This window comes from Elephas maximus, chromosome 3, assembly GCF_024166365.1.
Source record: "Elephas maximus indicus isolate mEleMax1 chromosome 3, mEleMax1 primary haplotype, whole genome shotgun sequence".
Taxonomy (NCBI): Eukaryota; Metazoa; Chordata; class Mammalia; order Proboscidea; family Elephantidae; genus Elephas; species Elephas maximus.
In genome coordinates this window covers 199,902,627-199,930,150 of record NC_064821.1, presented here as the reverse complement: position 1 = coordinate 199,930,150, position 27,524 = coordinate 199,902,627, and the positions used below count along the sequence as shown (strand labels likewise).

General features: G+C 47.4%; 2 protein-coding genes, 1 long non-coding RNA gene and 1 other non-coding gene across 6 annotated transcripts; 3 read left to right on the top strand and 1 right to left on the bottom strand.

Moving 5' to 3' along the window:
- Positions 1 to 11: 11 nt before the first annotated feature.
- PFDN2 (prefoldin subunit 2) lies at positions 12 to 21,127 on the top strand. The gene is made up of 4 exons (XM_049881025.1): positions 12 to 123; positions 19,646 to 19,734; positions 19,843 to 19,966; positions 20,713 to 21,127. The coding sequence occupies exons 1-4, from the start codon at positions 49 to 51 to the stop codon at positions 20,887 to 20,889; spliced, it is 465 nt and encodes a 154-aa protein (XP_049736982.1). The 5' UTR covers positions 12 to 48; the 3' UTR covers positions 20,890 to 21,127.
- On the top strand, positions 6,442 to 6,515 carry TRNAN-GUU (transfer RNA asparagine (anticodon GUU)). The gene has a single exon. It is a non-coding gene; the product is annotated as a tRNA-Asn (tRNA).
- A 97-nt stretch (positions 21,128 to 21,224) lies between the features above and the next one.
- KLHDC9 (kelch domain containing 9) lies at positions 21,225 to 23,842 on the bottom strand. Of its 2 annotated transcripts, XM_049881002.1 has the most exons (4): positions 22,677 to 23,842; positions 22,226 to 22,385; positions 21,936 to 22,134; positions 21,225 to 21,493 (listed from the first exon to the last, which is right to left on the bottom strand). In XM_049881002.1, the coding sequence occupies exons 1-4, from the start codon at positions 23,246 to 23,248 to the stop codon at positions 21,327 to 21,329; spliced, it is 1,098 nt and encodes a 365-aa protein (XP_049736959.1). In that variant the 5' UTR covers positions 23,249 to 23,842; the 3' UTR covers positions 21,225 to 21,326. The 2 variants fall into 2 exon arrangements, with proteins under 2 accessions (XP_049736959.1, XP_049736960.1); XM_049881003.1 differs by lacking the exon at positions 21,225 to 21,493 and having other exon boundaries at positions 21,974 to 22,152; positions 22,225 to 22,385.
- On the top strand, positions 23,254 to 24,926 carry LOC126073864 (uncharacterized). 2 transcript variants are annotated; one of them, XR_007516865.1, is made up of 3 exons: positions 23,254 to 23,413; positions 23,830 to 23,935; positions 24,260 to 24,926. It is a non-coding gene; the product is annotated as an uncharacterized LOC126073864 (long non-coding RNA). The 2 variants fall into 2 exon arrangements; XR_007516864.1 differs by having other exon boundaries at positions 23,395 to 23,441.
- Positions 24,927 to 27,524: the final 2,598 nt, after the last annotated feature.

Sequence of the window (27,524 nt, the reverse complement as noted above, 5' to 3'; positions counted from 1 at the left end):
ACGGCGGGGGCTGAGCCGCGCAGGCCGGAAACCCAGCAGGCGGCGAAGATGGCGGAGAACAGCGGTCGCGCCGGCAAGAGCAGCGGTAGCGGCGTCGGGAAGGGGGCGGTGTCGGCCGAACAGGTGAGAAGCGGAGAACGCCAAGGAGAACAACCCCGGCTGGGTCCGTAGTTGATGCGAGGAGAGGGGGGCCTGTGGCTCGCATAGGCCTTTACCCGAGTTGCACATTTGCATGGCCACCTAGAGAGGGGAGGGTCCTTGGAAACGCCAGCCGAGCCCCCCGGGAGAGAGTGGGCCGGTGGGTAGGTGAGAGCCACGCCCCGCTGGGGTGATGGGTGAACCTGGGAGAGTGGAAAGCCCTGGGGTGCAGAGCCTGGGAGGTTGCACAAGTCTGAGGGAAGATGGGTCGTCACTTTCCCCACCTTCCCTCTGCACCCCCGAGGCAGGATATGGCCGGGCAAGGCTGCTCATAAGGAATCCTAGGGCCTTAGACAACGGGCTGGTTGTGTAGTATGTTGTTACGTGACCCTGGAACCACGTGGACAATCGCCGCCACTCTGCAGAGCCACGTGACTCACATACTCGAACAGCCTAGTGTTCTATACTAGATTCGGGTGTCATTACTAGATTGAATTTCTTAAGAGACCAAAAGCCTTTTTCTGATCCAAGTTTGCGTTTCTCCCAGTGCTTAGCGTCAGAGACATTTGATAAATTAATCAGAAAGAACCTTTGTGGCTTGGAAACCATGGTTTGCTAATAGTGGGAAAAAAAAATAGTGTTTGATCGGAATGGTAAGAAACCTACACAATAGAAATGAAAACATATTTAAACAGGATCAGTAATCAAGTGGCATAAGGTTGCATTTGAACTTAGCTGTTTTAATTACAAGTTCATTCAATTATTTGTTGAACAGTTACTACAGGCAAAGGTACCTTGCATAAAAAATTTTAAAACCGTCCGGTGCTATCAAAGAGCTGATAGCCTGGTGGGGAAAATAAAACACAGAAAATACTCATATGAAGCAGAAGACAAGTGTCCCAAGAGAGATGTAAAGTGCTATGGAATTTTGGGGAGGAGGGAAGAGAGAGTTTCTTACTTAGGGGCAGGGCTTTGAACCGGTTCTTCCTGGGTCAGTCTTGGCCAAGGAAGCAACACGAAACAGACCCAGATTTTTAAAATTTTGGTGAACCGGAATGATACCCTGAAGGGAAAAAAATAGGTCGAAACCCTGCTAGAAACCTAATCTCCGTCTTAGAAAACAAGGGCAGCATACGAAGTTGCACAGCAACCAAATCTCTTGCCGGTGGGATTTTGAGCGGAGTCAGAAACATTGGTGCCCCTCTCAAAGATGGCAGGAAACTGTGTGCGTTGCTCTCCGCAGTCCTGCCAGTAATCCAGTTTCATGCCTCAGGCTCCTGAGAGGGGTCATTATGCCTTTTTTGAGTCTCCCATTCCAGGGCTTTGACCATTTTTCCTATTCCTAGTTAACATTCCGGAGCACCCAAATTGTAAAAATTGGAGTCTGTTCGGGTTGTGCTTCATTGGCCATGACTGAATCAGTTGGAACTACTTCAGGGCCCTGCTTAGGGGAAAAGCGGGAGGGACGGAAGTAACCTAGTACTTCTTAAGGGTCTGCCATGTACCAGGCACTCTCCTGGGTACAGGGAAACATACAAATGAAATTGTCTTTGTCTTCAAGTAGCTCACATGCTTACAAACCAAAGATTTTCAGTGTGCCTCACAGCCCCTCCTTTATGGTTGCTCAAGGAGTGACCCCTTAACTTAGCAAGAGGTTATGGAATTTTGGGAGCAGGTGGGCAAGGGAACCTGTGGTGTAGAGGGGATGGCTAAGAGCATAAGAACAGTGCACTGAGATCAGACAGCCCGGGGTATGAATCTCATTTCTTCTGCTTACTCTCTATATATGATCTACAATGAGTTCCCTCAGCTTTTCCCATCTGTAAAAACATACTAAATAGAACTGACTTCATCACCGTATGTTGATAATTAGGCAAAACAACATAAAGTGTTTTCTAGAGGAGATTCTTCTTCAGCTCAGTTCTAAAAGATAAATTAGTTAAGCAAAGAAGGAAGTAGAAGATTTTCTAGATAGAGGAAATAATGTATTAAAAAGCACTAAAGTATGGAGTTGCCCAGCAATTTTGGGGAGCAGGTGGACTCAAAGTTTGAGATGGATTGCAAGATTGAGAGTGGAGTAAAAGAGGAATTGCTCTGGTTTTTGTCTTTGGTGGATAATGGTTCTTTGGGGAATGTAGGAGAGTGAACAAGTTTGTGGGGAAAAATGAGTTTAATTTAGGATTTTGAATTTCAGTTTCTCATGGGATATCCCAGTAGAGACATTTAGTAGGTGGTTTGATCTATAAATCTTGATTAATAAATCCTGAGTTACAGAAGGAAATTTGAGTTGGAGATACAAATTAGAGAGTTATGAGCTTATGGATAGTAGATAAAGCCCTGGTTGTGGATGAAGTCATCTGGGGTATAAGAATGGCGTGGAGGCAGCATCTGGCCCCCTCTAACTTCACAAGGGGGAAGAATCATTATTATCAGTGTCAACAACCCAAGGCTGATTGCATGTCTCCACCCTCCAGCCTTTTTACCAACTCTGATACCATCTGTCACTCCCATGGCAGTCTACATCTTTGTTGGGTTTGATAATTTGCTGCAGTGGCCACCCAAAACTCACAGACCATACCCACAGTTATGGAGTTTATTAGGAATAAATAACAGGTTACAATTCACAATCAATCAGGAAAGTCTCAGGGTACAGTTTTTTGATCATATTAGCCTCTTGTCAGCTGTTCTAGCAGGCAGGCCTTTCTCAGGACCTCGGCCCCTCTGCTCGGCCTCTGCCCTGCCTGAACAAGTGTTAAAAAGCTTTTTAGCTCTGACAGTAAGTGCCTGGAGGCACGCCACTCTGAGGAATCCTCCTGCCCAAAGGTGCAAAGCTTTTTCACTCTGTGGGCCAGGAAGCCCACCACGCTGCTGTTTCCTTGCTGCTGCTTCTCACCATCTTGCCGTCTCCAGTGTTACAGCTCTTTGTCTCCTGGGTCTAGGAGGGTCTCAGCACAGGGATCCAGGTCTAAAGGATGTGTTCTGCTCCTGTCTCTTCTTCTTGGTGGTAGTCAGGTTCCCCTCTGCTCTGGGATTGGTGCTCTTTTAAGCCTAGCAGGATGGCTGTTGGGAGATAGCCCCAGCAAGGGAAGACCCTCACTGTGTGTCCTGGCAGATAATCTGAAGAACTGACACATAGCCTTTTCCAGATTCATACGTTTATTCAGGGAAACTTACTGACACGGGCAGCTCTCTTCCAGTGGTGGCCGGCTGGAGTATTTTGCGCAACCACCCGGCAAGGGACCCAAGCTTATATACCATTCCAACTGGGACCAAGGCTCATCGTTTTCTCCCACGTCCTTGGGCAGTCAGTGTTCCCAGGGACTTCACATCCAGGCCCAGATGTTTTCCTTCTTGTTGCTAAGGGATTTTTCGGCCTTGGCCATTGGCCCAGTCATGCCACTCCCGGCCTTGTACCTTAGCCCGAGTCCATCCCGAATTCATCCCCAGCATGCTTCAGGGAACAGCAAAGCAGACTTCATTAGGGAGGGGATGCATATAGCTGAATAGCATTACCCTACAATGGCAAAACCGACCAGCCCCCTCGTTAGGGTTCCATATACCTTATTTGCGTGGTCTAACCCCCACAAGGGTGCCATGGACCTTATTTGTATTAGCAAACTGCCCAATCTCCTTGGTGGGCCACAAGTACCTTATTTGCATAACCCAGTGCCGTCAAGTCAATTTTGAGTCATAGCAACCCTATAGGATAGAGTAAAACTGACCCATAGAGTTTCCAAGGAGCATCTGGTGGATTCGAACTGCTGACCCTTTGGTTAGCAGCCGTAGCCTTTAACCACTACGCCACAAGGGTTTCCCCTTATTTGCGTAGTCCCATCTAATTGTTTGGTGGGAGTTACAAGACCATGGCCGAAAAGGGCCTATAAAAATTGATCCATCACACCACAGGCCACTCCCTAGGTTTTCTAGCCATAGTTCTTTCAGTCTTGGAGGATAACTTCCCCCTCTCAATCATTTTCCCTTTCCAAAACAGTCCTTAGCAATTAGTCCTTCAATAGGACAAAGAGCCCTCAGGGTGAGGTTACTTAGGTGCCAGCCATTCAGGTCTGCTGCAGGTGTCCATCTGATCTGATCAGGTTCCCAGAAGTCGTCGTGGCTTCACCCTCTCTGGTGTCTGATAAAATTTAACCGAGAGAAGATTATTCCCTTACTGTGAGTCTCTCTCAAGGTATCAGCATAGCGGAACCTTTAAGGGGCTTTATGTTCGGCCACTGTACTCCAGTCCAGCAGTGCCGCCTCCTTAGTCCACTCTTCCACAGTTATGGCTTCTACTATTACAGTTTCTACAATTACAGTTAACCCTGTAAACAATCATTATTCACAGCTGAGACATTTAATCCTGTCAGTACCTTCCCCCATTTCCTCTTCCCCAGACCCATCAGGAAAAGAGGAATCTATTCGGAGGGGATCCTCCTTTGTCCCGCTCATTTTGAATGTAAGCAGACCCACACAAGCCTGTTAGCTAGCCGCTTCATGCCTTTGTATCCCCCCATTTTACATAGCCAATTTCTAAATTGCTCGTCCCATCACATGAGTACTCTGAGGTGACAGGCATGTTCCCGGATGTGATGAATCTTCTTCCACTTGGAACTTTGAGCATCTACATCCATAAGCAAAGTCCAGTCCAGAGCAAGCCATCAAATTGCAGCAATTTACACCAGCTCATGGTCTCAAACATCCGTATCTGTCTTCTGTTAGTCAGGTTCTGCTCAGCTCATCCCTAGCCCCTGTGGGTTAGGTGAATGAGTACCAGCCGGAGGTTTGGGAGTCCACAGACTTCCCTGCACATCAGACCAGCCAGCCCTTTCTCTCTCATCCCTAGACCCTGTGGGCAAGGCCACCGGGCACCACTTGTGGGCTCAGGAGTCCACACAACTCCCTGCACTTCAGACCAGCCAGCCAGCCCTGTCTCTCTTTCTCTCATCCCTAGCTTCTGTGGACTAGGTCAGTGGGTGCCAGTGGAACATGTCCAAACTCAGCCCATCTATTCATTACTGCACCTCCCCCACTTCCACTCATCCAGTGGACCCAGGTGGTCACCACAAGTGAGCATACCAGGCCATCTACTGGCTGGCTCCCTTTAACTTCCAGTCCTAGAAGGGGGTTCTTCTGATGAGCGCTGACTTTTCCTGTCTCCATGTGTCCAATGGCAAATTGCTTGCTCAAAATTCAGAAAGCAAAACAGGCATTTTTTTTTCCTGTAAGTCCTTCCTTCAAATGAGATTTCCTCCTCTGCCAGCAGCTCTGGGTAGGTCTGCATGTCTTTTCAAATGCAAATTTCCTGGGTTATTTCCAGAGAGAACACTGGGTAAAAAATAACCTTAATCAGTGCTGCCACGTATGTCCCTTACAAACAAGATGGAAGCAAGTAACAACACATTGTGCTAGGTGCTTTACTTCTTTTTATGTGTTTACTTAACTACTGCCATTTGAAATAGGTTTCATTATCCTCCCGTTACAGATGACATTTAATCCTGGTGGCTAGTGGTTAAGTGCTACAGTTGCTAACCAAAAGGTCGGCAGTTCGAATCCACCAGGCGCTCCTTGGAAACTCTGTGTGGCAGTTTTACTCTGTCTTATAGGGTTGCTATGAGTCGGAATCGGCTCAACGGCAATGGGTTTGGTTTTTTGGTTTTTTAAGTTAACTTTCCCAGGGTCAGTAACTAGAGAGCAAGGCTTTTAATTGAGGGACTTCAGAATCAGACAGACCTATTTTTTCCACTTATACCATGATCATATAGAGATATTTGAGCTGAGCCCTGAAGGATAGGATACGTTTAAACAGGTGGCAATAGGAATAGGGAATAGAGTAAGGGGAGGAGAGTAGGGGAAAGATATGAAGTACAATGACGGGGTTAGTTTGGCTAAATCATGATATATAAGTTAAAAAGATGTGGTCCTTAAAGAAAAACCTGTTCTCTGGCGGTAACGATTATTATTTTGGATGTATCTTTTGAGTGTCCCATTTTCTCCCCCTTTATGTTTTTTGTACGTTATGTGTGTGGAGGGGAAGAAGGGCATTGTTTATATACTTCATTTTACAAAATTAGGATTATACCTACGATATGTTTTGTAATCTTTTTTATACGTAATAATGTATCATGAACATTTTTCTATGTCAGCCAACTGTTAGGAAGATTAAATTAGAGCAGTGTGTAGGACGAATTTGGAGAGCCCAAAAATAGGAAGCTCATTTAGAAGACTATTGCAGTAGACAAGAGGTAATGAAGGTCTGGACTACGGTGATGTTAGTGAGCCTAAGAGAAATTGCTGAGGTATGTGCCTGTCTCTGTGGCGCAGTCGGTTAGCGCGTTTGGCTGTTAACAGAAAGGTTGGTGGTTCGAGCGCACCCAGGGACGGGAGTGGTCACTTTGGAAACCCTGGTGGCATAGTGGTTAAGTTCTACGGCTGCTAACCAAGAGGTCAGCAGTTCAAATCTGCCAGGCGCTCCTTGGAAACTCTATGGGGCAGTTCTACTCTGTCCTATAGGGTCACTATGAGTCGGAATTGACTGGACGGCAGTGGGTTTTTTGGGTGGGTGCAATACAGTTGGCAGTTGATGGGATAAGGAAGTGTTCAAAGATGAAGCCAGAGTTTCCTACCTAGAAGGCTAGAGTGGTGTCATTAGCAGAAAAAAGGGAAACAAGAAGAGGAACAGTTTGGGGGTAAAATAATCAGCTCAACTTTGAGCATACTGAGTTTAAGGTATCCACAGACACTTAGGAGTCCTGCCAGTGTAGTGATTATGCGCTCGGCTGCTAACTGAAAAGTTGGCGGTAACATCAAGGTTGACAGTAAGAACCCACTAGCCATTCTGAGGGAGAAAGATGTGGTAGTCTGCTTCTGTAACAATTACAGCCTTGGAAACACTGGGGCAGTTGTCCCCTGTCCTACAGGGTCACTCTGAGTCAGAATCAACTCGAGAGCAATGGGTTTGATAGGACATTTAGGTGGAGATGTTCTGTAATAATAGCAGCTACCATTTATTGACAGCTTTTTTTTCTAAATTTTTATTGTGTGTTAAGTGAAAGTTTACGAATGAAGTCAGTCTCTCATACAAAAATTTATATATACCTTGCTATATACTCCTAATTGCTCTCCCCTTAATGAGACAGCACACTCCTTCCCTCTACTCTCTTTTCATGTCCATTTGGTCAGCTTCTGACCCCCTTTACCCTCATCTCCCCTCCAGACAGGAGATGCCAACATAGTTTCATGTGTCTACTTGATCCAAGAAGCTCACTGTTCACCAGTATCATTTTCTATCCCATTATCCAGTCCAGCCCCTGTCTGGAGAGTCAGCTTTGGGAATGGTTCCTGTCTTGGGCTAACAGAAGGTCTGGGGACCATGACCACTGGGGTCCTTCTAGTCTCAGTCAGACCCCTAAGTCTGGTCTTTTTATGAGAATCTGGGGTCTGCATCCCACTGCCCTCCTGCTCCCTCAGGAGTTCTCTGTTGTGTGTTCCCTATCAGGGCAGTCATTGGTTGTACCTGGACACCATCTAGTTCTTCCAGTCTCAGGCTGATATAGCCTCTGGTTTATGTGGCCCTTTCTGTCTCTTGGGCTCGTAATTACCGCGTGTCTTTGGTGTTCTTCATTCTGCTTTGCTCTAGGTGGGTTGAGATCAATTGATGCATCTTAGATGGGTGCTTGTATTGACAGCTTCTTATGTGCTGGATATTGTCCTTGATGTAATTTAATTAATTCTCCCAACATCCTATGAGACAGATTATTATTTCTATCTTATTGGTGAAGTAATTTATATTCTGAGAGGTGCGGTGCAGTGAATTACTTAACATGGCCCTTCTAGCCACAGTCTTTCTGACTCCTACAAAATGATTGGGTGGGACCATGCAAATAAGGTATATGGAACCCTAACAAGATGTGGTGGTTGGTGTTGTGTGTCGGATTGGCTAGGCCATGATTCCCAGTTTGGGGTGGCTGCCTCCATTTTGTAATCTGATGTAATTATTCTCCATTTTTTGTTGTAAAGCCTAACCTCTATATGTTAATGAGGCAGGATTAGTGTGGGGTTTATCTTGAGTCACAGGCTTGCAGGACTCCCCAGTTTGTGATCTGCATCGATTGTATATATGTGGGTGCTCTGGCAGGGCTCTCTCTGTGCATCTGGATCCTGCATCTGGCTCATCAATGTCTGACCTCCAGTTCTTGGGACTTGAGCTAGCGGCCTACCATCTGACCTGCAGATTCAGGGATTTGTCAGCTTATGCAGCCCCGTGGGCCAGCAGCCTATCGTCCGACCTTATTCACCAGCTTCTGCAGCCTTGTGAGCTAGCAGCCTGTCATCTGGTCTGCCAATTTGGGTTTGTTGGCCCCTGTGACCACGTGAGTTAGGCGAAGCCTATGCCTTACCCACCCCTGGATTTGGGACTTAACAGCCTACACAACCATGTGAGCCATTTCCTTGATTTGGTTTGTGAGTTCTGTGAGGCTTTGCAGTGAATTAAGGAAACCAAACATGGGAAAGAGAATACTGATGGGAGGAGTAGTTGATGTTAGAGATGGTAGAGTGGTACAGCAATTTGGAAAAATTGGACATTTGTGACATCTTTAACTTCCGCCTCATATTAACCAGCTTTGTGCTGATCCTTATAAAAGAAAGTATTCATGAAGAAGTAACTTGCTCACGGTCAGACTTCGAAGCCATTTCTCTCTGACTCCAAAGCTTCCTCTAAGTTGTAAACCTGGGCCTAGAATTTATGAGAAGGCCTGGGTTTGCGGGCAACTAGCATAAGGACAATTGTTGAAACCATAGAAGTGGCTAGGAATACCAACTGAAATAGTGTGGGTAGTAAAAGGTGAGGCACTATGAATAGAACAGTAGGTCCTTTTACATTGAAGGGGTGTAAAAAATGGCGTGGAGGCATCGTCAGACCTCTGACTTCACAGGGAGGAAGGAGGATCAAGATCAGCAGCCCAGGGCTGATTCCTGTGAGATGGAGGTGAGACATGCCTCTTCTCTCCAGCCTTTTTACCATCCTGACAGCAGCCCTCCTCCCATGGCACTCTTTCCTTCTCTGCTGGATTCAGGAATTCATTGCAATGGCTACAGAGAACTCACAGACCATACTCAACGATTATGGGATTTATTAGGGAGGTAACAGGTTACAACCCAGGGTACAGTTCTTTGATAAGGACAGCCTCCTCTCAGCTGTGCCTGTAGGCAGGCCTCTCTGGACCAAGTGCCTGGAGGCACCCCACTCTGTCAGCAAGCCTCCAGCCCGAAGGCACTAAGCTCTCTCGCTCTGTGGGCAGGGAAGCATACTGTGCTGTCTCCTTCCAGTCTCCTGGTTCTGCTGCCTCTGCTACTGCCATTTCTCTGCTGCTGCTTCTTGCTGTATTGCCGTCCGGTGTTACGGCTGTCTCTCTGTCTCCTGGATTTAGGAGATTCTCACTGCAGGGATCCCGAGTCCAAAAGACACACTCGTGGCTCTTCTTTCTTGGTGGTGGTGTGATCCTCTCCTCCTGCCTCTGGGATGGCTCATTTTAAGCCTAGTGGGAAGGCAAAACTGACCAGTCCCCTTGGTGGGCCACAATAAACCTTATTTGCATGGTGCCACTCCCACAAGCGTACTATGCACCTTATTTACATTATTAGCAGCTATCCATTCTCCTTGGTGGGCCACAAGTACCTCATTCTCATAGTCCCACCCAGTCATTAGGAGCCCTGGTGGCGTAGCGGTTAAGAGCTGGGCTGCTAACCAAAGAGTTGGCAGTTCATATCCACCTTGGAAACTCTATGGGGCAGTTCTACTCTGTCCTATAGGGTTACTATGAGTCGGAATTGACTTGAGTACTATGGGTTCGGTTTGTTTTAGGAAACCCTGGCAGCCCAGTGGTTAAGAGCTACAGCTGCTAACCAAAAGGTCGGCAGTTCGAATCCACCAGGTGCTTCTTGAAAACTCTGTGGGGCAGTTCTACTCTGCCCTATAGGGTCGCTATGAGTTGGAATCGACTTGATGGCAGTGGGGTTTTTTTTGTTTGTTTTTTTTGTTTGTACTCAGTCATTTGGTGCGAGTTACAAAGGCTATGGCTAGAATGGCCATATTAGGTAATTCACTGCTCCACAGGCCACCCCCTGGCTCTTCCAGCCATTGATGTTTTCATAATTGAAGGATTAACTTCCCCCTCCCAATCATTTTACCCATCCAAAACAGTCATTAACAAATAGTCCTTCAGTAGGGCAAAGAGCTGTTAAGGCGAGGTTACTCGGGTATGAGCCACTCAGGTCAGCTGCAGGTATCCATCTGATCTGGTCAGGTTCTCCAGAAGTTCATCTCATTCTCATCCTTTCTGGCCTCTGATAAATTTAACTGAGAGATTATTCTCCTGGTCTCAGCCTCATGAGGTAGCGGCATAGCAAAGGGATTTTAGGTTTGGCCACTGTACTCCAGTCCAGCAGTGCCTCCCCTTAGTCCACTCTTTCACAGTTACAGCTTCTACAATTACAGTTTTTACAATTACAATTAAACCTATTAACAATCAACACTCACAACTGAACCGTATAACCCTACGAACATCTTCCCCCATTTTCTCTTCCCTATACCCATCAGGAAAAGAGGATTCTATTCAGTGGGGATCCTCCCTTGTCCCTGTCATTTAATGTAAGCACACTCATGAAACTGTATAAGCCAGCCACTTCATGACTATGCACGCTTTAGATAGCCAATGTTTAAATCGCCCGTTCCTATCAAACAAGTACTCAGGAGACAGCCGTGTTCCTTGGTCTGAGAATCTTCTGTTCTGATTGGAACTTTGAGCATCTGCGTCCATAAACAAAGGCCAGCCCAGAGCAAGCCATCAAACTGCAGCAGTCTACACCAGCTCACAGTGTCAAACGTTTCTCTCTTCATTTAGTCAGCTTCTGTTTAGCTCATCCTTAGCCCCTGTAGGCCAGGTCAATGGTTGCTAGCCATAGGCTTGGAAATCCCACACCTCCTGGCACTTCAGAACAGCCAGCCCTTTCTCTTTCATCCTTAGCCCCCATGGAATAGGTCAGTGGGTCCCATCCATAGGCTCAGAAGTCTGCACAACTCCCTGCATTTCCGACCAGCCAGTCGTTTTTCTCTCTCTCTCAACCCTAGCCCCCACGGACTACTAGGTCAGTGGGTGCTAATGGAACATGTCCAGACTCAGCCCATCTATTTGTTATGGCACCTCCCTGACTTCTACTTACTGAGTGGACCCAGGTGGTCACCACAAGTGAGCATGTCAGGCTGTCCACTCACCGGCTCCCTTTAAATTCTGGTTCTAGGAGGGGGTTCTTTTGATGGGCAGAGACTTTTCCTGCCTCAGTACACTCCAACGCAAATCGCTTGCTCAAAATTCAAAGTCTTTTTTTTTTAATCCTGCAGGTCCTTCCTGCAAATGCACATCTCCTGTTCTTTCAGTAGTTCTGGGTGTGTCTGCATGTCTTGAAATGTAAACTTCCTGGCTGGAAGAACCTGGGTGGGGCTCAGGTTTTGGACCTAAGCCCCCAATACTACATACATAGGGCTGCTGCATTCAAACCAACAGCCTGTGTATCATTCCTGCAAATCTTAGTTGCCCTTTTAGCACATCCAGTCAAGTCTTGGCTGAAGGCAGAGTTACATGCTCTGTGTTACCTATAAACCCAATTTTCATTTCTATCATACATTTAGGTCTACTTTACAACACTAGGTAGGAGAAACATTCATTATCCATAGTACATTCAAATAAACACATAACCCTTTTTAAAAAACATTCCAGTTTCCTCTTCACCCCTTGACTATCTTCTCATTCATAAGCAGATGGCCTTGGACCTCTGGCTGGATGGAACCATTAGACCCTGGCCCCCCATCAATCATCGTGTTTAATCAACCTGGCTTTTGCCCCAGGCCCCTCCAGATGTGTTTTTTCTCCCCTCAGCTGCAACATAACATCTCTTATTTTCCTTTCAGCCATTACAGATATTAACAACCAAAGTAACCATCCAAGAATCAAAAGTTTCACTTCCCACGACCCTTCAGTCTTTCTCTTACAAAGTCCCATGCTTCCATGAGTTTGGAGCAATTGCAACCAATCCCACTTCTGATACCAACTGTAAAATTGGCAGAGGTCAGACACACGTCCACCATCCAACCTCTTTACCGATTCTGACACCACCTATCCCTCCAGAGCACTCTCCACTTCTCTGTGGAGTGTGATAATTCATTGCAATGGCCACACAGAACTCACAGACCATACTGATGATTATGGGATTTATTAGAGAAGTAACAGGTTCGGGAATGCTAGGATAGAGTTCTTTGATCAGGACAGCCACTTCTCAGCCACAATCCCGCAAGTGACACAAAGCTCATTTAGCTCTGCCGATAAGTGCCATAAGCACCCCACTCTGCGAGTAAAACTTAGCCTGAAGGCACTCACGTCTCTTGCTCCATGGGTCATTGAGCCTAGCCCTGCTACCAAGTATCCAGAGGCACCCCACTCTGCTATCAACTCTCCTGCCCAGAGACACTCAGCTTTCTCTCTCCATGGGCCAGGAAGCCCACTGTGCTGTCTCTTGCCATTCTTCTGGTTCTCGTGCCTCTGTGCTGCTGCTTCTCGCTGTCTCTCATCAGCTCCTGTGTTTCAGGTCTCTCTCTCTGTCTCCTGGATCTAAGAGGTTCTCAATGGAGGGATCCTGAGACCAAAGGACGTGCTACATTCCTGGCTGTTCTTTCTTGGTACTGGTGAGATCCTCCCTTCCCACCTCTGGGATAGCTTATTTTAAGCCTAGCAGGATGGCAAAACTGACCAATTCCCTCATTAGGGTACCATACCCTTTATTTGCATGGCCCCACCTACCGTCTCCCCCGGGCCCCCCCCCAACACACACAAGGGTATCATGCACCTTATTGTCTGTGAGCTATCCAATCCCTTGATGGTCTACAAGCACTTCATTTACATAGTTCCACCCAGTCATTTGGGAGGTAAATGGACTGTGGCTTCCTGTATACCAACCTGTTGCGGTAGGGTTTGTTCCAACTCATAGTGATCCTATAGGACAGAGTATAACTAACTGCCTCATAGGGTTTCCAAGGAGTGGCTGGTGGATTCGAATTGCCACCTTTTGGTTAGCACCCGAGCTCATCATCACTGTACCCCCAGAGCTCCAAAAGTAAAGAGTCTATGCATATTCCTGAGGGCAAGTGAATTAGGGGAACTACACTTGATTTAAGACAGCTAGGGTGGTGAGTGTAAGAGATGGAGAGAAGTATTGATTGGAATGGGGCAGGGCAGGTTGGAGAGATAAGCAGGGATCAACAAGTCTTTATAGGACTTTGTGCTCTGTTTAGAGGAGTTTGGATTTTATCCTGTGAAAGATGGGAAATCATTGAATGTTTTAGGCGTAGGAGTGATATGGTTAGATTTAAATTTTAGTCACTTGTGCTACAGTGTGGGGAATAGATGGAAGGAGCAAATCTGGAGGCAGTGTGGAACTCAGCTAGGTGGCTACAATAGTATAGGTTAGAGAGTGAAACATGTTAGATAAACGTGGGTAGATTTGAGGTATTTAGCAGGTAGATATGATTTTAGAGATGAATAGGATGTGGAGGATGAAGTCAAAGGATGATTCCAGGTTTTTGCAATTAAGGTCCCATCCAACTCTAAAAATTATTAAATCGACAAAATAATAAAAGCTACCATTAGGGCCCTGGGAAAACAGACATTGCTGCTAGTAGTGCAGATTTTTCTGGTCATTCTGGAGAGCTTTCTGGCAATATGCAGTAGAAGCCTTAGTAATGTTAATACCCTTTTGATTAATTAATTTCACTTTTGGGAATATAATTTAAGGAAAATGGTCATAAAATTTTTGTACTATTTGTCCAAAGATGTTTTAACATTTGCTATAGAAAAATTGGAAACAACCTAAATGTCCAACAACAGGGGAATAGTTAGGCAGTTTTAACAAAATGTATCAATAGAGTGTAGATGCTATGTAACTTTTAAAAATAAGAGAACCATGTCTTTATAGAATTGTTTGTATATTCCAATTACAGGAATGTAAAGAGGTCTGCATAGTTGTAAGGATTGAAGCTACTTTAGAAAAGGATAAATAGCTGGTCTTTTAATTGGATTCTTTTTTTGTAAGGGCACTTACATGTAAGATGATGATTTAATAGGGTTGAGAGAATCAGCACTGACCTGGCTGTCCCTTTTCACACCAGACAACTTAAGGAGAATGAATGAAAGGGAAGGAGAATTAGATCTAGCTATGAGTCGAAATCGACTTGACAGCAGTGGGTTTGGTTTTGGGTATAGGGTAGAAGACCATTAGAAAAGTTGTACTTTTAAGTAGAAGAATGTGGGAGTAGAGCACTGCCTCTCTTGTCTTCATTACCTGGTAGACCCCAGAGATGGTAGGCTTATTTTGCATTTAACTTACAGTTAGGTTGCAGTTAGCTGTAACAGAATACCACAAGTGGATGGCTTTAACAAACAGAAGTTTATTCTTTCACAGTAGACTAGGAGTCCAAATTCAGGGCATCAGCTCCAGGGGAAGGCTTTCTACGTCAGCTCTGGAGGAAGGTCCTTGTCATCAATCTTCCCCTGGACTAGGAGCTTCTCCATGCAGGAGCCCTGGGTCCAAAGGACACTCTGTGCTCCCAGTGCTGCTTTCTTGGTGGTATGAGGTCCCTCTGTCTGTCTTCTCGCTTCTCTATATCTCACTAGAGATTGGTTTAAAACACAATCCAATCTCATAGATTGAGTCCTGCTTCATTAACATAACTGCCGCCTAGCCCACCTCATTAACATCATAGAGGTAGGATTTACAACACTTAGGAAAATCACATCAGATGACAAAATAGTGGACAGTCACACAATACTTGGACTCATGGCCTAGCCAGATCGATAAACATATTTTGGGGGTACACAGTTCAATCCATGACAGTTGCTAAGAGTTTTTAGCTCCTTTAAATATACCCTTGGAATCCATGAGTGGTACAAATGGGGTTAGTGCACTTTTGGTTAGCAGTTTCAGTCCACCCAGAGGCACCTCAGAAGAATGGCCTGGTGATCTACTTCTGAAAAATCAGCCCTAGAAAACTCTGTGAAGTGCCATTCTACTGATACATACAGGGTTGCCATGTTGGAATTGACTCAACGGCATCTGGTTAAATGCACCCGTGGCTGAAATTTTCCATGATGATTATGGATAACTCACTTTTGGGAATATAATTTAAATAGTTTTTTTTAGTTTGGTATTTGATTAAACGTTCATAAACTGAACCAAGAGGAAACAGGGGTTATTATTAGGGATAATGTTGAAGAAAAGTTTGAATTAAGAAATCTTTTTGCTTTTAGTTGTGTTAAATTAGTGGTTGAAAAGTAGATTCCTACTAATTGCTAAGGAAAATAAGATCAGCACTCAGAAATTTTAGACCCTTTAGGCTGATTTCACTCGTGTATTTACCCACAGATGTATTCACTAATGCTTTTAACTGGCAGAATGGGTCACTGAGGTGTTAAGAGAACATCTAGAATCTGGGTTAGCCGTGAAGGTGAAGGAAAAGCAGACTACAGATGAGTTCAGTTTCCAAGGTTTTTGTTGAAATGAGTGGATGAAGTAGATTGAGATGAAGAGGTAATGGGCAGGAGTAGGGAGCAAGTTGCTGGAATGGCAAGTTCCTAGTTGCAGTAAAATGGATCACCTTCATATGGCCTTTCTAACCATGGTCTTGTAACTCCCACCAAAGATTGGGTGGGGGTATGCAAATAAGGTACTTGTGGCCCACCAAAGGGATTAGATAGCTTCCTAAAATTGCAAGTAAGGTGCATGGTATCCTTGTGGGGGTGGGGCTATGCAAATAAGGTGTATGGAACCCTAACGAGGGGATTGGTCAGTTTTGCCATCCCTCTAGGCTTAAAATGAGCCATCCCAGAGGTGGAAAGGGAGGGACGTTGCTACCACCAAGAAGAGACGGGAGCAAAGCACATCCTTTGGACCCGGGGTCCCTGGCCTGAGAACCTCCGAGACCCAGGAGACAGGGAGCTGTAACACCAGACATGGTGCAAGATGGCAAGATGGTGAGAAGCAGTGGCAGAGAAACAGTGGTAGCAGAACCAGGAAACCTGCGCAAGGTGGCGCAGGGCCCTCCCTGGCCCACGGAGCAAGGCAGTTACAGTGTGTGCGCCAGCTCACAGAGTGAGAGAGCTGAGCGCCTTCAGGCCGAGGCTTATTGGCTGAGTGGAGTGCCCCTGGGCACTTACTGGCAGAACCAAAGGTCTTCATAACACTTGCCGGAATAGGGGAGAGGCCTGCCTGTAGGCACGGCCAAGAAGCTGTCCTGACCTGACTGAAGAACTATATCCTGAGTTGTTCTTGATCCTGAATTGTAACCTGTTACTTTCCTCATAAACCCTGTAACTCTGAGTATTGTCTGAGTTCTGTGCAGCCATTGCAACAAATTATCGAACCCAGTAGAGGAGTAGAGACTACCCTGGGAGGGATGGTTGGTATCAGAATTGGTAACAGGGTTGGAGAGTGGAGGTATGTCCGACCTTCACCTCATAGGAATCGCTTTGAGCTGGTGCTGATGGCGATTCTTCCCCTTGTGAAGTTAGAGGAGGTCAGATGCCCTAGTCACATATTATTCCTTGGTTTGTTGGACAGCAGAAGGGATATATGGTTTGTGCAGGTCAGCTGTTTGGATTATATTAGCTGTATATGAACGTTGTAGAAAGAACTGAAGGGCCCAGTAAAGATGAGATGGCTAGTCATTGAAACTAGGGTGAAGTTTCTAGAAGGAGACTGGAGATAATTTAAGTGGGGGTGAGATACTTGCAAATGATTTCTGACATTAACTACCCAGTTTAGTAGATTGTAGGCAAAACTTCACAGGTGAAGGGCACAGCCCTACAGAAGGCTGCATTTACTATAGATACCAGCAACAAGCTCAGGGCTCCCCGGGACACTCCCTTCTGAGCAGTTGGCTACAAATTTGGGGGTTCCCACTATCTTCTCAGGTTCAGTAGTTTGCTAGGATGGCTCACAAAAGAAAGAACTGTACTTAAAAATGTGGTTTTATTATAGCAAAAGGATACAGTCAGAACCGGCCAAAGGGAGAGAGACACATGGGGCAAAGTTTGGTAGAGTCCCAAATACGAAGCTTTTGTTATCCCCAGGGGTGCTTCACCCTCCGGGCACATTGACGTGTGGCAATATAGAAACCAAAACCAAACCCACTGCTGTCGAGTCAATTCTGACTCATAGCGACCCTGCAGGACAGAATAGAACTGCCCTACAGGGTTTCCAAGGAGCACCTGGTGGATTCGAACTGCTGACCTTTTGGTTAGCAGCCATAGCACTTAACCACTGTGCCACCAGGGTTTCCGTGGCAATACACAAGAAATTGTAAATCAGGGAAGTTCACCTGAGCCTTGGTGTCCAGACTTTTATTGAGGCCACAGTATGTGGCCATGGTTGATTTAATCATTGGCCATGTGATTGAACTCAACCTCCAGCCCGCCTCCTCTCTCTGGAGGTTGTGGCTCAAAGTCCCAACCCTCTAATCACATGGTTTGTCCTTCTGGCATGGCCAGCCAGCCATCCGGAGTTAGTCATTAGCATAAACTCTCAGGTGTGGTCCTAGGGTCCTGCCAGGAATAACAAAAATACTTAAGTCACCTGGGAAATCCCAAGGATTTTGAGGCTGTCTCCCAGGAACAAAGACCAGACCTCTCTTTGGGTAAAGTTAATTCTTCACTACACAAGACTGCAGGGAGATTTGGCAGTGGGTTAAATGGATGGCCCACTGCTCTCAGCTGACCACAGGGCCCAAGGGAGTACTTTTTATGTTTTGAGAGAAGGCATAATGGTAATCAATGTCCTTTACTGCTTATAAAGCTCTGTCATGCTCATTGGTTCACTTGCTACAACCACCCTGTGAAGTAGGTATCATTAGTAGCTACATTTCACAGGTGAGAAAAATAAGGCTTAAATAGGTTAACCCAGAGGTTCTCATATTAGAATTATGCTGGGATCTGTTTAAAAATACTGAGGCCTGGGCCTCATCCCCAGTGATTGTATAATGGTTCTGAGGCTCCCTAGTCATGTTTTGAAAATGCCCCCCAGGTGATTTCTAAAATTCGAAAATGTAACCCCGGGGTTAAATATCTGTCCAAGGCCATGGAGCTATTAAGTGGCAGAGGCAGAACTTAAAACCTGGTCTTTTGTCTCAAGCTCCAAGTTTTCCTTTTTTTAAAAAACCCTCCCTCCCCATTTTCTTTCCTTATTATATCTCCCAGTTTTCATCTGGTATTTCTTTCCAAACCCAATCATCCGAGCCCACACTGGATGTGATGGTGGTGTGGTGGTGGTACTAGTACCCAGTCTGGCTTTCATGCTCTGTTTTTCTCATGCCCAGTGTAGCTTCTGGGGAACTGAGCTGGTAGTAATCACTTGCCTGGGCCTTTACTTACGTTATTTCTTGTGTCTCTTCTGCGTAGCCTTTCATAATCCCACATCGTTCAGGCCTTAGTTAAGGCATTATCTCTCTGGAAGCCTGTATCAAGAGTTTGTAGGCCACAGAAAATGACTCTGGCCGACTTATTTTTTTTTATTATTATTTTTTTTAGTGAGCGTCATTGAAGGATGATAGTAGGTAGTTCACAGAATTGAACACGATTAAGGAAAGGCTAAATAACTAGGCCACAAAAAGTGCAAGAACTAGGGCAGCTTCAGGGCTCTCGCGTAGGAACGGAGGATCATCTCTATAGGCCCGCTAGGTGTCTTAGCTCCAGCTGCCTTCTGTGTACCGTCTCTTTACCCAAAATTAAAATTCCTGTTCAGAGGCTCTGGCATACAATAGATCAGTGCCTCTGTGGTCAGAGGGTAAAGATGCTGTGATTAGTAGCCCTGCAAGAACCTCACAGAGTTAAGGAAGAGCAGTTCACCAGTAAGAGGGATCCTGGGCAGAACCGAACAAGTCATTCATTACAAGGCCCCTCCTGAAAGCCCTCCTTACCTGTAAGTCTAGATGCCCCTGTAGTTTTCCACCCCCATTCCTGTATTATAAATTCCTGTTCCTCAGCAAGGAGCCTGAGTGGCACAAATGGTTAGGCTTTTGACTACTAGCAAAATTTGGCAGCTGAACCTACCTCAGAAAATAGGCCTGGCAATCAGCTTCTGAAAGGTCATTTATAGGTTTGCTGTAGTTGGAACCTACTGAATGGCAACTAACAACAACATTCCTCACCGTTCTATAAGCTGTAGGGAGTCAGGTGCCAAATCTGTTACAGCCCTCAGTGCCTAGCAAATATCTGGCACCCAGTAGGCACTCAGCAAGTGTTTGGTGAATGGAATTTCAGATAGACTTGTTAGAAATCGCAAACTTGTGTTCTACTGTTTTTCCAAGGTAGGTGTCCACTACTGCACCTTTGTAAAGCTTGCTACCCTATGTACTACCTTGATTGCCATTTCTACTGTCTCCTCCCTCTCTTATCTCTTATCACTTTTTTAGGTAATAGCCGGCTTTAACCGCCTTCGGCAGGAACAGCGGGGCCTAGCATCCAAAGCAGCTGAGCTGGAGATGGAGTTGAATGAGCACAGGTGAGGAAGTTGGGGAGAAGCAAACAATAGAGAGTTAGATGGGCCGTTTAAGAGGGAGGGTTCGAGTAGGGCTGAATTCTCAGATCCTGCTTTGTCCTCCAACCCCAGCCTTGTGATCGATACGCTGAAGGAGGTAGATGAAACCCGCAAGTGCTACCGCATGGTTGGAGGGGTGCTGGTGGAGCGGACTGTCAAAGAGGTGCTGCCTGCCTTGGAGAACAACAAGGAGCAGGTGAGCAAGGGTCCCTGAGTAGAAGCTCTGGACAACAAAGGGGTAAGGAAGAAGGGGAGGCCAGGGAATGTGATGGAGGAAAGTCTAGGTAGGAACTCAGGTTGAAGATGGCATAAAGAGCCTGGAATTTCCTTGGACAAAGGAGTTGCTGGTTGTCTGCCTTTTTTCATGAGCTCTGTGACTTGGTTGAATGGACTGGAGAACAGTGTTTCTCAGTGTGGTCCATGGATAACCCAAAATCAAACCCATTGTTATTGGGTCAGTCCTGACTCATAGCGATCCTGTAGGACAAAAGAGAACTGCCCCATAGGCTGTAATCTTTGCAGAAGCAGACTGCCACATCCTTCTACCATGGAGTGGCTGGTGGGTTCGAACTACCAACCTTCTGGTTAGCAGCTGAGCACTTAACCATTGTGTCACCAGGGCTCCTTGGTCCGTGGATACCTGCATCACAATCACCTGGCAGACTAATTTAAAATGCAGCTTCCTGGACCGACTAAATCAGACCCTTTGGTCATGGAGCTCATAAAGGGGCATTTTAAAATAAGCAGCCCCGGTGATTTCTCACGTACGCTGAAGTTTGTAAACCACTGCATTTGAGAAGCGAGTAATTCCAGTGTCTGGGCTCCATTGTTAATACTTGGTTAAAGGTGAGTTTAGAGATGTGATCTTTCCTTCACTTCTCCCAACCAGGTGGGAGAAGGGGGCCCCGAAATCCTTATATAACCCCTGTCTCTTTCCTCTAGATCCAGAAGATCATTGAGACACTGACACAGCAGCTTCAGGCAAAGGGAAAAGAACTAAATGAATTCCGGGAAAAGCACAACATCCGTCTCATGGGGGAGGATGAGAAGCCAGCAGCCAAGGAGAACTCAGAAGGAGCTGGGGCTAAGACCAGCTCAGCCGGAGTGTTGGTCTCCTAGGGAGCAAGGCCTTTGCATTTTTTTCTACCCTGACTCCCACTTCTTCTAATTTTCTCTTTATTGTTATTATTATTTTATCTGCTATTGTAATATTTTTTTGTTAATTAAATGTTTTGGTCAGAATGCTTAGCTTTAGCCTGAAGCTTTCTCCCAACATTACAGGTGAAAACTGCATGAGGCAGGGGACAGCATATGATTTGTGGTTTCTGGTTCCACCAGGGTGATGACTCAGTATCAGAGTAGGACCCATATTTTATCCGTTCCTTGCAAATAAAGATGCATGTACTTATTTGCTGCCTCCCCAAAAAACATTTAGAGATAAACACAGATTCTGAGATTGAACTTTAATATGCATTTGAAATGAGGCAGTTAGCTCTGGTGATAATTCTTTACGGATTTGCAACACAACAGAGAATTTGGCAGTGTGTTTTGCCACTTCAGACAAAGAGGTCCAAGATGCAAACCTGTGGACTAGCTGTCTTGCCATCCTCACCAAAACCCCCAACCAGGTAAAGATGATCATTCCAAAGGCAGGTCCGATGGCCTACGCGTTTCAGCCCACGGTCTGCACAGGGGAAGTGGAACCACAGAGAAGGAGAATTGCCTGTTGGGTTGAGGTAAAACCAAAAAAAAAAACTCGTTGCCATCAAGTCGATTCTGACTCACAGTGTCCCTACAGGACAGTAGAACTGCCCCATAGAGTTTCCAAAGAGCGCCTGGTGGATTCGAATTGCCGACCTTTTGTTTAGCAGCCTAGCACTTAACCACTAGACCACAAGGATTTCCTTGGGTAGGGGTACAGGGCAGTTACTGAGGCAGGAGCACTTTGGTACCCATGGGACTCTTACCAAGCAAGACCAAAAGCTTTCACATTATTTTTCTCCTCACTTGATTTGTGTTCCTCTTCAAATGTTTAATACTAGATGCACTCCTTTAATCTCATTCTCCTCCCTACCCTGTCACTCCATCCTCTTTATTTCTGCAGTCCTCATGTTCTCCTGTCTTCCCACCTTTTCCCCCTCAACCATTATTAAGCAGGCTCTCACGGGTATCATAGATGTAGAGGTCGTTGCAGATGGTGTCTCTAGTTCTGGTCAGAGTTTCTCCACCAAACAGCACAGCAAAGGGCCCCACCACAGAACACGAGTGATGCCGTAGTCCCCAGGGCCCCTGCTGGGACCCCTGCCCACTGCTTACAAGCCTTGCAAGCTGTTCCATCAAGCGGGGAGCAATAGGTGGTTCTTCCTTGGGGGAGAAGGAAGGGACTGTCTAAAGAAACTTGGGGATCACAATTTTAGCCCCCTCCTACCCTAAGCGAGATGGAATAGATTAATACCTTAATTTTCCCGTAACTCCAATGTCCAGCTACTTCTGGTTCAGCTGAGTTGCAACCCCCAAAGAGCAATAGCTGATGACCTGGGTGGGGCCCAGGAGTTTGGAGCAGGGCAGCACAGTGACCTGAGCGTGAGGCTGTGTGGCAGCCTTCTTCCTTGTAGCTGTGCATGTGCAAAAATTCAGGCCTGAGTTGGGTTTTCTGGAAAATGAGTGCTGTACTGCCTTAGTCCCACCCCCTTTTCAAGGATAGAAAGGCATGGGCCAGTGTGGTAGGTCGGATGACAGGGAAGGTCACACCGGTGGAGAGTTCAGCCTGCTTAGACATGGGTAGATTCCCAGGAAATGAGGGTGCTAGCGTGCGGATGTGGATAAATTCCCTGTGAAATTTGTTCGGTCTTCGCTTTTCCGGTGTGGATAAGGAAGGGTGACGGGTTTGGAAAGGGGTGTCATACCAATAGGTGCGGGCGCTGGGGTCCAGCTTTAACGTGTAGAGGCTTCCATAGCGACGCTGGGTGCGGGTACCACCCTCCCGGCCAGCTACCCGCAGCTCTCGGTCCGAGAGGCGAGTGCAGGTGTGACTACTGAGGCCAGCGGGCGGGCAGTTGCCGGGAGCCGCGGTCCACGCCTCCCACACTCCACGCTCCGCGTCCAGGGCGGCCACTGAGGCCACACGGCGCGACCCGTCCCAGCCGCCCACCACGCAGAGCCAGCGCCCACCTACCGGCGCCGCGTCGTGGTGGCTACGCCTCGGGCCGCCCCGGGCTTCTACCTTCACGGCCTGGCCCCCAGCCGGATCGAAGGCCACAGTATCACTGCTGGGGTCTTTCGCTCCTCCGGCTCGGAGACCTCCCACCAGATAGAAGCGTCCCCGCAGTTCGGTGCAGGAGTGGAACGCCCGCGCCAGAAGCGCGTCGCGCGCCACCGGCCGCCAGGCCCAGCCCGAGCCCCCCGCCCCGCCCGGGGGCACCGCCACCGCCATGGGCCCCGGGTAGGCGGGAGGGCTGTGGGCCCAGCGCGCCTGCATGGGGTCCAGGCACGTCGCCTTCCGTGGGCTTCCCCGGAAAGTGCCCCTCTACCGGCTGCCGGGCTTCTCCCCGCCGTCGCTCAGCAACCACCACCGCGGCTGCAGTGCGACCGCTGCAAACTGAAGATCGCAAAGCACCGGTTACCGTGGAGACAGGAGACGTGGGTACGTACCGGGAACAGTACTGTGCGAGGTGAATAAAAATCCTGAAAGATGGTTAACCTCGGAAAGTCGGGGGACGGCAGCCCCTTAGAAGGAACCCCGCTACCGCAGCTGCGAACTGACACGGGATTGTGACATTTGAGGTGCAGGTGTTGGGGGCCGGGCGGGGGGCCAAGAAAGGCCGTGTCCTTTTGGTGTCCAGGATTTCTAATTCGGATAGACTTCCCCAGGGATGAGGCAGAAAGGAAAAGCAAAAGTCAGAGTTAGGTAAGGAAGGGCAAACGGACTCAGCACTGGCCTAGGAATCAGGAGACTTGGATTCCAGTCCCAACTATGCCTCTGGTTCTCAAGGTGACCGTTTCTCTCTAGGTCTTCTCAGCTTTCTCATTTGTAAAATCTGTCATTGCTTTATCCCTCAGGTGTCTCCCAGACCAACATTCTGTGGCGACGGCTGAAAGACCTGATTGAGTGGGAGCGTCCTTTCAGCTCTGGCCACTAGAGGGTAGCAGAACCCAGTCTCTCAGGGTACATTTTAATTGCTCGGGTATGGTTGGGTTGGGGGTGGGGTGAGGGGGAAATACCTCAGGCATACTTGATCATCGGAGAACTTTTCACTACTGAGTCCCAAAAGAGTACTTCCTTATTTCCTCTTGCCTCGTCCGCCTCATACAGCACAAGGAAACTGAGGCACCGAGGTGGCTGGAATCCAGGCTTAAGGGCAGGGAGTTTCTCCTGATAAAATGCAGGGTTAGAAGTTGCCCAGCCTTGGAAGCTGAATTAGGGTGAGGTGGGAAGCGGAGTGAGAAAACCAGACTCCTGCCCCTCCCTGATACCTTCCTTTTATTCAAGCCAGGTTCCGGAGCAGCATCCTAACACTATCCCTCCAGGACCCAGTGAAGAATGAAGAGGCCCAAATTCAAGCTGCCTAGTTCAGCTGCAGGAGGAAATGCAGGCGGATTTCTACTCCCAGCATCTTCGGGGTGGGGCAGAAATAGAACCCGTGTCCGCTAGGGCTGAGTTATAAAATGGCAGTGATGACTGCTATTTTTGCCTTTGGTTTCTACACAGCAACTTCTCCCCTTCATGTCCTGAGAAACCCAGGCCATAGTGAGTGGCCAGGCTGCAGTCGGGGTGTCACCCGGGGATCTGATACCACAGCAGGGCTTTTCCCCTCGCAGTCCCAGCCCTTGGTTCTTGGAGAAAACAGCATGGGGAGGGTGTGGGCAGGAAGGTGAAGTTAGAAGGTTACCAGGAGCTGTTCTTCACCTGCGCCTTAAAGCTGAGACCCAGCAATAGCCCACCCAACTACAGCTTTCCCTGAGTTGGGATCTTCGGTTTTCCCAAATCATGGTAAAAATCACTAAGTTCACTGCTCCGTTCTGGGCTGAAATCTGAAAGCCAACTTTCTCCCTAAGGCGATAGACTGGCTAGCCTCCCAACAGCTGGATTCAGACCCCTCATACTCCTAGGATTTAGGTGAGGAGCTGCCAGTCATTTTGCTTAAACTGTATTGGCCTATATGCCCATTTCGGGCTCTTGTTTTTTGCTAATTCTTTGACTGCTCTGCCAGACTCTCATTTTCTCCCTCACCTGGATAGAAAAGGGAACTCCCCGCCTCAGGAGCCTTTCCAGCTCCTCTCCTAGCCCTGTTTTTTCTCTCCTCCCAGCTTCCACTCTGAGTCCTCAGCAGTAGGAATCTCACTTGGATGTGGGGCCCGAACCTGATACACTTCTTGGCTGTACCTCTCCTGTGTACCTCTTCCAGTCCTACCGAGTGGCTACAGGACTCCAGCCATTGCTGCCCTAATCCTAGACCCAGGGGGAGGAGCTACCCAGGACTCTTCCCTCCTCTGGTTAGTCTGAGCCAAGCCCATACTTTGGAGGAGACAGAAAAGAAACTGATGAGGAGAGGGAGGGAGGGAAGGAACGAAGGAAGAAAAAGAGAAAGAAAGAAAATTAGCCAATCTGCACTTACATGACAATTCACACTTTACCCCCAGGACATCTGAAGTGGTCTGTAACAACCCTGTGAATGATACTAAAACTGAAAAGGCATTAAAATAAAGGGAAGGGTAGACCTAAGAGAGAATCATGAAAGAGAAAAGGGTAGGGAGAAGGGCAGCCAGGGCTCATGGCTCTCTGGACTTGCTTTCATCTGCTAATAATATCCAGGGATAACCTCTGTTCAGGAGCAGGGGTGGGGGAAGGTCATCCTGAAAGTCTCAAAGTCCTATGAGTTTGGTCTGTCTCAGTTGGTTGCTTCTAGCAAACAATGATCTGTAGAGGCCAGCTTCGCAGGTTTAGATGTCTGTCCCAGCCCCAAGTCCATACCTCCTTGCCTCAAACTTTCATCAAGCCCGTAATGCATCCCTTCTCCTTCTTTAATTCCATCTTCTGAGCCTGGAATCATCTCTGGTTCTCAGCATTGTTCAGTATACACAGAAAGCCAACCCAGGAGTCGTAGTCACACTCTCAAGACTCCCATGATTCTCTCTATCTATATCTCCCAGGCCATCTTGCCCTTTAGCCCCTCTGTTTGGCTCTTCCTCTGTTGTCCTCTGACCCTTCTACATTTCTCCCACGGTTTGTTCTGGCCCCATGCCTGCCTGGCTCCAATTCTGCTTTTTTGCTCTCAGCTCTCTGCTCAGCCAGAGTAAGGACATGGACGAGCAGGACAGAGGAACAGCCAGGAAAAGAGATTGCAAGAGTCCCACCTTGAAAGCCCCTTTGAGACGTAGCTGAAAGGAGGTTTGAGAGAAGGGTGAAACTGTAACCAGATGGGGTGGAGGGGAGTGGGAATCTGGTGATTTAAAGAATAATGGAGAGATGGGATAAGAATGAGGAGAAACTTGAGTTCTTGAGGGACTTGGCAATGTTGGGCAGGAAAGTATCATCGGGTCATTGTTAAGTAGTAGGAATTGAGGGCAGAAGGAACTACCTGAGTGACCCGAGCAGTGGGCAGGTAGCATCCAGAAATTTCTCTTCAGGTCTTTCTGACTCTGTTTCAGATTTTGTCTCAGCCTCTGTCTTTTTGAATTCTCCCCTCTTTGATAAATATATATGTATGTATAAATTCTCTCGTTATTTCTGTGCAGCTCTCTGTTTCTAAGTTCCCACCTGTCTCACTGTGCCTTTAGATCTGCCCCCTGTCTCTCACTGTTTTTTTCTTATGTGTTTCTTTCTTTTTGCCCTTTTTTCTCTCTCTGTATATTGCTGAGTAGAGCCAGCCATCTGATTTTCCTGCCGCGAGCTATAGAACTTTCTAGGGGTGGCCAGGCTTCTCCTCTTTGTTTGCAGTCTAGAACTGTGGAACCGGTTTGCAGTCCCTGGGCACAATCATAGTGTATTGATCACTGAGGGAGCCTTTTCAGGGAGTAGGATTCCCCCACAGAAGACCTTAGGGTATGGAGGCTTGGACTCAGGGCAGGAAGCAGGCTGGTGAGGGGAGGCTAAACTCCACTCTTTGCTCCTCTACCCTTTTCTTATAGTTCATGGACTGATGCTTCCTGACCTTGCTAATCATCACAGGTGAGGGACTCTTGCCCTGTACCTTGATCCCTAGCGTGTCTTCTTTTATGCTCCTTCTGGAATGGAAGAAGAAATTGAGGTTCAAGAAGGGTCTGAGGTGAGGCTGGAGGCAGTTACTAGGGGCTCCTGCAAGGAAAGCATGAACTGTTTCTTGGGGAGTGTTCTCCTGGGCTTCCACCCCAGGCTCCTCCATATCCCTGCACTTAACTCCTCCATCCTCAGCTCAGTCTCCCAGCCCCCACTGTCTCCTGGGCCTCCAAACTGGTGCAAGGCAGGGTCCAAACCTCTGGGTGCAGCAGGAGTGAGGCCAAGAACTAGTCCTGCTTCAGCCGGCCTTGAAAGTGCCTTGCTGCTTTAACCCTAGACCCAGGGAGAGGAACTGCCCAGGAGTCCTACCTCCTCTGGTTAGTCTGAACCAAGCCCATATTTTGGAGGAGATAGAAAAGAAGCTAAGGGGGAAAAAAAAGGTAAGGAAGGAAAGAAGGAAGAGAGAAAGAAAACTAGCCAGTTTGCCCTTGGAACTGGGAAATCTAGCTTCTGTTCTCCAGAGCTGGGCAGAGGTGCAGTGGTTAAGAACTTCGCTGCT

Excerpts from the sequence above, each read along its gene's own strand:
- PFDN2 (XM_049881025.1), top strand. The coding sequence starts at position 49 with ATGGCGGAGAACAGCGGTCGCGCCGGCAAGAGCAGCGGTAGCGGCGTC. Across the intron at positions 124-19,645 it reads GGGCGGTGTCGGCCGAACAG|GTAATAGCCGGCTTTAACCG; the intron begins GTGAGAAGCGGA and ends TCACTTTTTTAG. Across the intron at positions 19,735-19,842 it reads ATGGAGTTGAATGAGCACAG|CCTTGTGATCGATACGCTGA; the intron begins GTGAGGAAGTTG and ends CTCCAACCCCAG.
- KLHDC9 (XM_049881002.1), bottom strand. The coding sequence starts at position 23,248 with ATGCAGGCGCGCTGGGCCCACAGCCCTCCCGCCTACCCGGGGCCCATG. Across the intron at positions 22,386-22,676 it reads CCCAGCGCCCGCACCTATTG|CTACAAGGAAGAAGGCTGCC; the intron begins GTATGACACCCC and ends GCACATGCACAG. Across the intron at positions 22,135-22,225 it reads GGAGTTACGGGAAAATTAAG|GAAGAACCACCTATTGCTCC; the intron begins GTATTAATCTAT and ends TTCTCCCCCAAG.